This window comes from Spermophilus citellus, assembly GCF_964194105.1.
Source record: "Spermophilus citellus genome assembly, chromosome: 15".
Classification (NCBI taxonomy): Eukaryota; Metazoa; Chordata; class Mammalia; order Rodentia; family Sciuridae; genus Spermophilus; species Spermophilus citellus.
Window position 1 is genome coordinate 71,486,874 of NC_138195.1, and position 12,165 is coordinate 71,499,038.

Here is a 12,165-nt window from a genome sequence, read left to right on the forward strand (position 1 = left end):
TAAAATAAAGTAACAAGGGCTGAAACAGACCAACTCAGATTACTGACAATTTCACTGGGATCATTTTCATTCAGAAAAGAAGACTAAGCTAGAATATTCAAACAAAAAGCCCTCATTTACCTTCAAAACAGCCACAATAAAAGGGACAATGAGTCCCATGCTAAATGAAGGTGCATATAGATGAGCCATTCACTCAGGCCACAAGAAAACAGCAATAAAAAGGAAAGAGGCATCCAATAAATGTTAAAGTAACTTATCAACTTTCCTGGACAACCTGTAAAACCTAATACAAAGATCAATTGAGGATGCAAGGATGAATCGTGTGTACATTTTTTTCATAAGGGAAATTGAAGAAAATAGGACAGAAAGGAAATAAAGTCAGACACCTGGCCATCTTCTTCCCTCCATATTCAGAGACCAGATATATTATCTCACACACTTTCAAGAACATATATAGCAAATATATATCATCCTTCATGTTTCAGCTTCACCAAATCAGGCTCTTTATATCATCTAGCTTGTTCCAAAGAAGGAATCTCCCATCATTAAGTCACCTAAGCTATCTTACTCCTGGATGTATAACTTATTGACTTTATAGGAAGTCAAACTCAGCACACTACAACATGAAAATAAGTAGCCACTTCATCATGAATAGTAAGCAAAAAATGTCCCCTCAAACCTTTCTTCCATGACACTAAGAAGACGACTCTAAAAATACCGATTCCCTCTTTCTAGCCAAAGAAATCAACACAATACCTCTCTGCTCTCTTGTTCTAAATGTCCACTGAAAATAAGGCCACTGAATTCAAGTAAGACAATACACCAAGATCCAGATACTCACATTGAGTGTGGCCTCGTCATCCACAATAGACAGCTTCACAATATAAGGATTCACAGACTGTAAACAACAGAAGAGAGTCAAGGTGAGTGTGACCTAGTTAAAAAAGCCCTTCAGCTATTTAAGAAAGTATTAACAGGGGGCCGAGGATATAGCTGAGTGGGAAAGTGCTTGCCTGCCATGAGTGAGGCCCTGGGTTCCATTCCTAGTACCACCAAAAAAAAAAAAAAAAAAGTGCTTGTTTAAGGCCTTTTTCTCTACAGTGATATTACCAAAACCCAGCCCCAAACCTCTTGAGTGCCGACTCCCCTAATTTCCAGAAAATTTCTCAGCACATATGGGCGTTTATCAAATGCAGAGATGTACATGAATACACGTACATACACACAGGTCAGTTCTGTTCTACCCACATTTTCCTCTAGGCTGAATTAGCTCAAGCCTATGTCTATAAATTCGCCCACCTTTCCTTCTTACTTGTTTCTAAAAAGTAAGTGAACATTCCACAAAACTCACTTTGTCCTACCATCCCAAGTCCTTAGGGATATTGTCTTAGGAGACAGAAAAGCTTCCCTGCCATAAGGCACATATGTAAGTTATTAACTTACATTCTCAATCCAAAGGCTCCCTAACCATTTCACAAACTATATACAAGGACTGATTCACCCACTCTTAAAACAAAGCCATCTTGGGGGTAGAAAGTGGCAGCTGCTTAACAGCTAGAGAGGCCATTTATGGAAATCTGATTCCCAAATAACACTGCAGGGGAGCTGGAAAAAAAAAAGATGTAATTACACAAGCAATAATCTGGTTAGGACACTGGGATTTAATGATTGTCCCATCACTTATAGCACTGAAAGATTTCTTGAGTTTTTAGTGACCCAATTTCAGCTGGGAAACATATGGAAATGGACATATATTTAAACTTATTAGACAACTGAGCCATCTCCTACAAGTGATACAGGAACCAATGACCTGCTCACCTTGAAAATATCCCACACATAGTATGTATAGAAAGACCTCATACAGATCAGGCACCAACTCTAGCCCAAGGGAAGCTAGTAACAATAGTCTCAGACTAGCAGTTTTTATAGCTACAAGAAAACTCATTAGGAAGAAACTTGAAAACCCAATTGAAAGGCTAACCACCCCCCCACCACCCCCCACAGACAGCTCATTTAATCAAGATTCTGAGAGCATCTTTTGCATTGTCAACTGGGACAGAAAAAGAGAGCTTTGCTTAACAGTCCAAATGTTTATAAAGTTTTACATAATGTAACTCAAAGAGGTAGAACTCACTCCATTTGTTATTTGTTTTGACTATAGTAAGACTCTCAATACATCTTCCTGTAACCAACAGTCAAATTCCACTGATATAACAAACATCAGGAAAGATCCAATGCATGTAGATCCTTGGAAAAGACAATCTGCTCTTGACAAATCATATTTCATAGCTTTGTAATGTTGTGAACATCCAATAAATAAAAAAAAAAAAAAAAAGAAAAAAGAAAAGACAATCTGCACTTAGCTGATCTAGAGATGTCACCAGGATGACAGCAACATTAGAAAGAGCAGACCACCAAGGCACAATGGTGCAGGTCTATAAACCCAGCAACTTAGAAGGCTGAGGCAGGACAATCACAAGTTCAAGGCCAGCCTCAGCAATTTAGCAAGGCTCTAAGCAACTTCGTGAAACCGTCTCAACATTAAAAAATAAAAAGCATTGGGGCTATAGCTTAGTGATAAAGTGCCCCTGGGTTCAATCCCCAATAAAGGAAAGACAGAAAAAGGAGGGAACGAAGGGAAGGAAAAAAAGAAGAATAGACCATAGCCAGGTGCAGTAGCCCATGCCTATAACCCCAGCAACTTGGGAGACTGAGGCAAGAGAATCACAAGTTGAAGCCAGCATGGACAATTTTGCAAGACCCTGTCTCAAAACAAAAAATAAAAATGGCAGGGATAAAGTTCAGTGATAGAGTGTCCCTGAATTCAATCTCCAATACCCTAATAAAAATGAATAAATTAATTAATTAATTAATTTTAAAAAGGAAAGAAAGGATAGACCAAGAGACCACTGTTTCTTGGCAAAATTTTTCCATGTCCTAGTCACTCAGCTCCCAAAATTAGGCAGTGTTAGGTAACAGAAAGAATCATCTGATTACTAAGACCAGCATATGCTTCAGCAGCAGCTGAGGAAAAGGGAAAGCAGCTAAAAGCAAAGGTCTGAGTTCCAATTCCTCTTCTTATTAATTATGACAAGTTCACATTAATTAACCTAAGTTTCAATTTCTTCAACTATAAAATGGGGATATTTTTTATCCTGGGACTGCTAAAATACTTTAATTAAATAAAACATGTAAAATCCTTAACATATATCTGGCATATAGTTAGAGCTTAATAATTGGTAGCTGGGTTGGGGCTGTAGCTCAGTGGCAGAGTACTTGCCTAGCATGCATGAGGCACTGAGTTCGATTCTCAGCACTGCATAAAAGAAATAAACAAATAAAATAAAGGCATTCTGAAGAATTGTAATGCAAAATAAATAAATAAATAAAAATCATTAAAAAAATAAAGGCATTATGTCCATCTACAACTACAGAAATAAAAATTAAAAAAAAAAACTGGCTTGGATTGTGGCTCAGTGGTACAGTGCTCGCCTAGCATGCATGAGGCACTGGGTTTGGTCTTCAGCATCACATAGAAATAAAATAAAGATATTAGGCCTACCTAAAACTAAAAAATCAAATATTAAAAAATAATAATAATTGGTAGCTGTTATTTTTTCCCCTTTAATATTATTAGCATTCAAAAAAAAGTTCTTTAGAAAAAAGAGAGAAGGGAAAAAAAAAGAAAAGGAACAACTTCCAAGTAGATGTAATAAACAATTTTGTGATTTCTGTGATATACCATGCTCAGGATAGCAGTTGGATCTGTGTCACTTCATCTCAAATGACTTGACCAGCCTAGAAGGCCAGGATCTTGATGGTGTGAAAATTTCTATTCTTCTAGACACTGATTATCATTAATACTGAACCTGTTGTGCTGGTCACTTTTTTTTCCCCAAACTGATCAATAATTTATTCATATCAATAAAAAATCACCACCTGTGATCTTGTTGAATTAAATGAGGAGTGCAGGGACACACAGGCATATCAAAATCATTTCGAGAACACCAACTGTAGAAGTCTATCAATGCCCTCAGATATAACCCCATTACTCCTAAAAAGAGAAGCATTCCAAGTCAAGCACTGACCAAGTTAGAGGTTTTATAAATCATTTGGCCTTGGGGCTCCATCAATACCAGTCACAACACAAGTCTGATTAGAAGGGGGTCCAGGAGGTTCAACTAAGCATGAGAACTAAGCCCCATATCCTAAAGGAAGTTAGTAAGTTTACCTGGACCTAGAGTCACCAGAGGTTCTCCTGAGGTGATAACCAGTTGATCAAAAGCAGTTTGAAGAGATGTACCATCTTCAGTCTTCTAGAACAGCCATAACTAGAACAGATGACCCCTTATGCCTTCAGAGGGAAGGGCAATCTCTTGCTAGTGATTTCCATCTTTGTAGAGGGAAGCATAACCCAGGTGTAGATAACCCCCACTCTGGGAGCTTACTCATGTTGTACTGGTCATTTTTAAAACTAGAGGTAGGCTGGGACTGTGGCTCAGCTGTGGCACACCTGCCTGCCATGTGTGAGACACTGGGTTTAATTCTCAGCACCGCATATAAATAAATAAAATAAAGGTCTATCAACAACAAATATATATATATATATATATATATATATATATATATATATATATATATATGTATATATTTCTTAAAATGATTAAAAAAAAATACTAGAGGGAATCTACTTTTTTACCCACTGGACAGAATTACAAATTCAGTGAGCCTTCACAGAATCATTCCAATGGGATCCTGCCTTTATTTGACCTAAGTTTTTGTTTTTGTTTTGCAACCAGGGATTGAACTCAGAGGCACACGACCACTGAGCCACATTCCCAACCCTATTTTGTATTTTATTTAGAGACAGGGTCTCACTGAGTTGCTTAGCACCTTGCCCATTGCTGAGGCTGGCTTTGAACTCAGGATTCTCCTGTCTCAGCCTCCCTGCTGGGATTACAGGTATGTGCCACGGCACCCAGCTGATCTAAGTTTTACTTGTTATTTTCATTATTCTTCCCTAGACCTTTTTGTTTATTGGTTAGTTGATTTGGGGCCTCCTCTACCTCTTTAGATGATAAATATTAACTACATGGCATCTTTTCCATGATTTCTATCCCTTATGTCCAATACCTCATTTACTTTCTTAGTTGGGTATCTAGGTTGTCTAATAACCTCTATACCTTTCTAGAACTCATTTTTATTCTTCTGGTCATGGGATCAACTCTGGCAATAGCTAGAATGCTATTCTCCCTAGTACACCTTCTTCTACTTATGAAAACTACTAGTTTACTACTAGTTTTCATAAGATTTCACCAGCTTTTGGTTTTGATATGCTCATCTGAAATTCCTCGTGTTCCTGTCAAAAACCTTCCTGCTCTTCAGTCCCCAGACATCCTTAATGGTTTCTGTTGAGTGACTTATAACAAAAGCTGCAAAGCCCAGATAAATTATGCCCACCAGCTTGCCCCTGCCTACTATATTAATTCTTCTGGGGGCATCTGACAGACCAAAGATGCATACTTCACTCCAGAAATGTGATTTTCTCCAGTTCCTTGGCCAGGTCCAATTTTTCAGGCTGACATTTCAGAAAGCCCTACTGAGCTAAGCCTGGGTTCAGTTTACAGTTAGAAAAGCCAAACTATTGCCTCAGAATAGCCTGCATCCACCAGAATGTTCTGAAAATATTCATTACTGATGATGATGCATTCCTGTCACATAACTCAACTCTCTTTAACTATCCTCAGCACTTTTCCTCAGCTATTTTTCTTGTTGTTGTAATAAGGCTCCAGAGGCATTCACACATGACAGAGATCACAATGGCTACCATGCCAGTCCCTTCAGATCACCAGTACAACAGGTATTGGTGATAAATTATATATTTGCTAGTAGTTGTATGCCCCATTCGTCAGGTCCTCCAAGATAATAAAAATGAACAACTCCTAGGATTTATAACACATTAACATTTTTCCATATTCCAGTCCCTCTTTAATTATTTCCTTCTTACAGCCTTTCCTTCTTCCATATCCCTCCTTATAAGAATAAGCTCCACAGGCTGAGGATGTGGCTCAGCAACAGAACACTCGCCTAGCACTTGCGAGGCACTTGGTTCAATTCTCAGCACCATATAAAAATAAATAAAATAAAAGATATTGTGTCCAACTACAAGTAAAAAATATTAAAAAAAAAAAAAGAAAGAAAGAAAGAAAAGAATAAGCTCCAGGGCTGAGGATATAGCTCAGTTGGTAGAGTGCTTGCCTTGCATGTACAAGGCCCTAGGTTCAATCCCCAGCACCACCAAAAAAAAAAAAAAAAGAATAAGCTCCAGCTGGGCTTGGTGGCACCCACCTGTAATCCCAGCTGCTCAGGAGGCTGAGGCAGGAAGATCGCAAGTTCAAAGCCAGCCTCAGCTACAGCAAAGTGCTAAGCAACTCAATGAGACCCTATCTCTAAATAAAATACAAAATAGGGATGGGGATGTGGCTCAGTGGTCAGGTGCCTCTGAGTTTAATCCCCAGTACCAAAAAAAAAAAAAAAAAAAAAGAAGCAGCAGCAGCAGCTCCAGATTTTGTGTTACCCCTCACTTTGAACCTGCCCAAATAAATTCTAAGTAGGAATCATATCAAAAATCACTAAGAGCCAGAAGCTCAGAAGAGAAAATCTTCTCTCCAACTGGCCCATTTCTCATAGTCCTGCTGCTACTTATTAAGGGGAGAAAGTCAGGTTGCCTCAAGTAATACATGACTTCCTGGTTTAGTAAAGTACTCCTGTTGTCTAGGACTATATGTAAAAAACTTCCTTGTCCTTAAAAGGAATCCCCAATGGAGGCCCTGGTCTTCCCTGAGTATTCTCCTTCCTTTTCGGTGTATTCTGCCTTCTGAAAGGAACCAAGTACATATATCAAACCCACACATTGATCTCTGGGATCTGTTCTTCATTTCAAAAATCTGTACCCTAATTAATTCAGGGGCAAAGACAACTCCAGAACTGATATGGGTAAGGCCCTGCCTTCAACTTTTTCATTAAAATCAGAAAAAGTTTTCAAACCATCAGTAATACTTATACAAACAGACTTTATTAAGGAAATATAATAAAAATAAGAATCTTTCAAACCAAATGCACTAAGTCAGTGGTTCCCAATCCTGACTAATCAACCTACTGAACTAGGGATTTCTAAAATAATAATAATGTTGGGGTTTTTTTTTGTTTTTTTTGTTTTTGTTTTTTTGGTTTTTTGTGGGTTTTTTTTAGTTATAGGTGGCCACAATGTCTTTATTTTATATTTATGCGGTGCTGAGGATCAAACCAAGTGCCTCACACATGCTAGGCGAGCGTTCTACCTCTGAGCCACAATCCCAGCCCAATAATAATGTTTTTAAAAAGATTCACAGCTCCCCTCCCACAAAATTCTACATCAGTGTGGTATGTCCAAATTAAAGTCCAAAACTTTTTTCTTTTTAACAAATTCGTAAGTCACTCTATTAAGTGCATTTAGAAGCCACTACATTAAGAGATACTTCATTAGAAACTATACTACAGAGAGCTGGGTATGGTGGCACACACCTGTAATCCCAGAGCTCAGAGGCTGAGGCAGGAGGATTGAAAGTTCAAAGTCAGCCTCAGCAACTTAGCAAAGCCCTAAGCAACTCAGCGAGACCCTGACTCTAAATAAAATATAAAAAGAATTGGGGATGTGACTCAGTGGTTATACTAAAAGATTCATTTAAACAACTATATTCTCTGCCCCATGCATTTAGTTATTGCATTTGAAGAATTTGGTTTATCAAAATTAATCTTCACACTATCTACCAAGAACATATCTTCCACATTTAAGAGGCGCCACATGTAGGAAGATTATGAAAAGAACAACTGCCCTTCAGGGTCCCCTTACCTCATATTTTCTGTAGTTTACCAGCAAAGCCAAGAGGACAACAGCATCATACCCATGCTCTCTACGACTTGGGGGATGGGAGAGTATCTGTAACAAGAACCAAAAATACGTAACTCCTGACTGCTAACTCCTGGCACCTGAGTTAACAGACCAATAACATTTGAGGAGATGATCTATCCAAAAGACAAAGAGGTGACAAAGCTACCTGTAAAATTGCTTCAAATATGCTGTTGATCATTACATACTCCAGGATAGTGTTCTGGCTGATGTTGTCTGTCACCTGAATGGAATAAAAAGCCTTTTAAGTCTGTTTTAAGGCACTTGATATCTCATGTATATCTCCTACCCTAATGTCTAAGTGAAATGGAAATGTAGAAACACTCTACTAGATACTTAGTAGACCTTTAACAAGCATAAGCACCCCAAAGCTACCAGAGCCTGAATAGGCAGTCACTATGAAGGTAGGAAATTAGCAAATTAAAACTTCCTAAATCTGAACTTATTATTTCTCTCATGCTCTCACAAGCATTTGCTTAATAGTTTCCTGGGTTTCATTCCTTAAATATACAGGAAGACATTCACAAATCCAAAAGTCTTCAAGAGGTGGGAGGAAAAGGGAAGTACCTGAAGTATATAAACAACATCTCACCCTCCTTCCACTAAGGAGTAGAGGCAAGTGTCTAGTTATAAAATCAAAACCATGGCTGGGGTTGTGGCTCAGCGGTAGAGCACTTGCCTAGCACATGCAAGACCCTGGGTTTGATCCTCAGCACCACATAAAGATAAATAAATAAAAGATATTGTGTCCAACTACAACTAAAAAATATTTTTAAAAAATAAGGGCTGGGCTGGGGATGTGGCTCAAGCGGTAGCGCGCTCGCCTGGCATGCGTGCGACCCGGGTTCGATCCTCAGCACCACATACAAACAAAGATGTTGTGTCCGCCGAGAACTAAAAAATAAATATTAAAAATTCTCTCTCTCTCTCTCTCTCTCTCTCTCTCTCACACTCTCTATTTAAAAAAAAAAAAAATAAGGGCTGGGGATGTGGCTCAAGCAGTAGCACGCTCGCCTGGCGTGCACAGGGCGCTGGGTTTAATCCTCAGCACCACATAAAAATAAAATAAAGATGTTGTGTCCACCAAAAACTAAAAAATAAATATTAAAAAATTCTCTCTCTCTCTCTCTTAAAAAAAATTTAAAAAAAATAAAATAAAAGCCAGACCATATAAAAATATTCAGAATCACAAGAGCCATTTTCAAGTGAAACCTGATGAGGACAAACCTGACAATCTAGAAGATTGTAGTTCTCCTAAAATGGTCCTTCTATTTTTTTTTTTTTTTTTTTGAGAGAGAGAGAGAGAGAGAGAGAGAGAGAGAGAGAGAGAATTTTTTGTTGTTGTTTTGTTTTGTTTTCGGCGGACACAACATCTTTGTTTGTATGTGGTGCTGAGGATCGAACCCGGGCCGCACGCATGCCAGGCGAGCACGCTACCGCTTGAGCCACATCCCCAGCCCCTAAAATGGTCCTTCTAAAATGATAAGTATCACATCATCTGCAGGCTAAAAATTCTAGCAGTTACTCCAAAGAATAACTTCCAGGAAGCAAAAGTCCAGGCAACTACTACCTTACATACATACATTCAGATAAGAGGAAGTGATGCAATACCCCAGTAGAGAATTTTTTTTTTTTCCTCTTTTCACTTCTAATTTTGGGCTCAAGTATTCAAATAAGCTTGCCTCTGCTGTCAGTTAATACCCTTGACAAACATATAAATGGATTACTTACAGTCACTAAGCAAAGTAGTAATTTCAGACATAAACTCTTCAGACTTTCAGAACCTTCTGCACAAAGCAGTGAATCCAAACTCTCCATCAAGTTCTGAGAAAGAGAACCATTAAATATTAAGCCATACCACTGAACACCTACATCCCATCTTTGCCCAACTCTGGGTTATGTTACACAGGGTAATGTGAATAATGCACCATGAAGCAACTATATCGTTCCCCTAGGCCTAGCCGTTGCAAAATCAAAGAAAAAGAAGGTTTCAAAGTCTAGCTATTTGGGGGGAAATGCTTGAGAACAATTCCACAAAACAATGAAGAATTTACTCTTCTACCAAATGAATGTTTGCAGCCTGTCATCCATATTTAAATCTTCAGATTAGAATGGGGTAAGTTGAAAAAGGAAAACCTAATGATTAAATAACTGTATATAGAGATATCATCACTTGATTTAGTATACTGAAGAAATGACAAAGGGACAATATCACTACTGGCATCACTGGCCATAAGTACTAACAAAGATGTGTCCATCCTGGTCAAATTCCTTGACAATGTGATTTGAGTTTATTTCTTGCACTAAAAATCAGCTTTTAGACTCAAACTAATCAAAAGATGAAACTTGCCAGGTGCGGTGGTACACATGTGTAATACCAGCAGCTCAGGTGGTACATGCATGTAATACCAGCAGCTTATTTGAATACTTGAGGCAGGAGGATTGCAAGTTCAAAGCTAGCCTCAGCAACTTAGTGAGGCCCTAAGCAACTTAGTGAGACCCTGTCTCTAAATAAAATATTATTTAGATATTGGGATGTGGCTCAGTGGTTAAGCACCCCTGGGTTCAATCCCTGGTATCAAAAAAAAAAAAAAAGATAAAACTTTTATATACTGGGGGCTGGGGATGTGGCTCAAGCGGTACCGCGCTCGCCTGGCATGCGTGCGGCCCGGGTTCGATCCTCAGCACCACATACAAACAAAGATGTTGTGTCCGCCAAATACTAAAAAATAAATATTAAAAAAAAAACTTTTATATACTATAACAGATGGAAGAAGAAAGGAAATATTCTAGTTAAATAGAGGAGAAAATTGAATAGAGAATAAGTTCAAAATAAGCTTCTTCAGTTCAAGTCAATAAATGTGTAAGCATCTACTATGATAGTGTACTTTCAAAGAGTATAAGAAAAAATAACTGGTGACCCTTGCTTTCGAGGTGCTTTTAGTCTAATGGGAGAGAAAAATAAGCAAACAATATCAATTCAAAGTTAACAATGACAGAAATATACATGGAAGAAGAGTAGTAGCTCAAAAGTCACCTATTCCAGCTGGGTGCGGTGGTACACACCTGTAATGCCAGCAACTCAGGAAGCTGAGGCAGGAGGATTGTGAGTTCAAAGCAATTTAGCAAGGCCCTAAGCAACTTAGTGAGACCCTATCTCAAAATAAAATGTAAGAAAGGGGTGGGATTATGGCTCAGAAGTTAAGCATACACACACACACAAAAAAAAAAAAAAAATCATCTATTCCAGGACTCCTCAGAGGTTAGTCTGATTTTGCAAAATCAGTAGGAATTAATTAAAACTTGAGGAGGAAAGAGATTCCTGACAGGCATTATCATGATCAAAGACACATGAGGAATGAAATGGCCCTGGGCATGGGGATGGAATACAAGTAGTTTGTTATTAGAGCAGTATGAAGAATGAGGCTGAGGCACAGAGGTGAGAGACGAGACTGGAGAAATAAATATGGTACAGGTATGAAAGTTTTATAAGGCTAACTACGGAGTTTTCTTTATCCTATTAGTAATAAAAAGACTAATAGAGGATTTTAAGCAGAAAAGATCTGAGTATAAGTTACATCACTCTGGTATCAGAGTGGATGAGAGGTTTAAAGATGGTAAGCCTGGAGGAAGGAAGACCAAAGAGAACAAATCTATCAATTTCCTCAGCCATGTCTTATTTACCTCTGCATCCCCAGTGCCTAGCAAAGTGCTAACATATAGGAGCTCAAAAAATGTTTGTCAAAAAAGTCCAACTACAACTAAAAAATAAATATTAAAAAAAAAAAAGAATGAATAAGCTGGGGCTAAGGTTGTGGCTCAGTGGCAGAGCGCTTTCCTAGCATATGTGAGGCATTAGGTTCAACCCTGAGCACTACATAACAAATAAAATAAAGGCATTCTGTCCATCTACAACTACAAAATAAAAAATAAAAAAAAAGAATGAATAAGCTGGGCACAGTGGCAATGCCTGTAATACCTGAAATTCAGGATGCTGAGGAGGAAAATCACAAATTTAAGCACAGCCTCAGCAAATTTGGAAGCCCACAGCAATTCAGAGAGATCCTATTTCAAAATAAAAACTAAAAAGGGTGGGGGACATGGCTCAGTGGTAAAGCACCCCTGGGTTCAAACCTTAGTTTGAAAAAAAAAAAAAAAGAGGAAGAAATAAAGACATCACTATAATAGTTAAGGTGAGATATAAAAGAGCAGTGGCA

At 38.3% G+C, this 12,165-nt stretch overlaps 1 protein-coding gene across 1 annotated transcript in view; it reads right to left on the bottom strand.

The window, feature by feature from the left end:
• The window catches only part of ARMH3 (armadillo like helical domain containing 3), a 194,564-nt gene that overhangs the window by 156,725 nt on the left and 25,674 nt on the right, over positions 1–12,165 (bottom strand). The window contains exons 6-9 of the mRNA XM_081268320.1: positions 9,680–9,772; positions 8,097–8,171; positions 7,892–7,978; positions 842–898 (exon numbers count right to left, since the gene is read on the bottom strand). Coding sequence (XP_081124446.1) covers positions 842–898; positions 7,892–7,978; positions 8,097–8,171; positions 9,680–9,772 — 312 coding nt within the window. The remainder of the gene's footprint in view (positions 1–841; positions 899–7,891; positions 7,979–8,096; positions 8,172–9,679; positions 9,773–12,165) is intronic.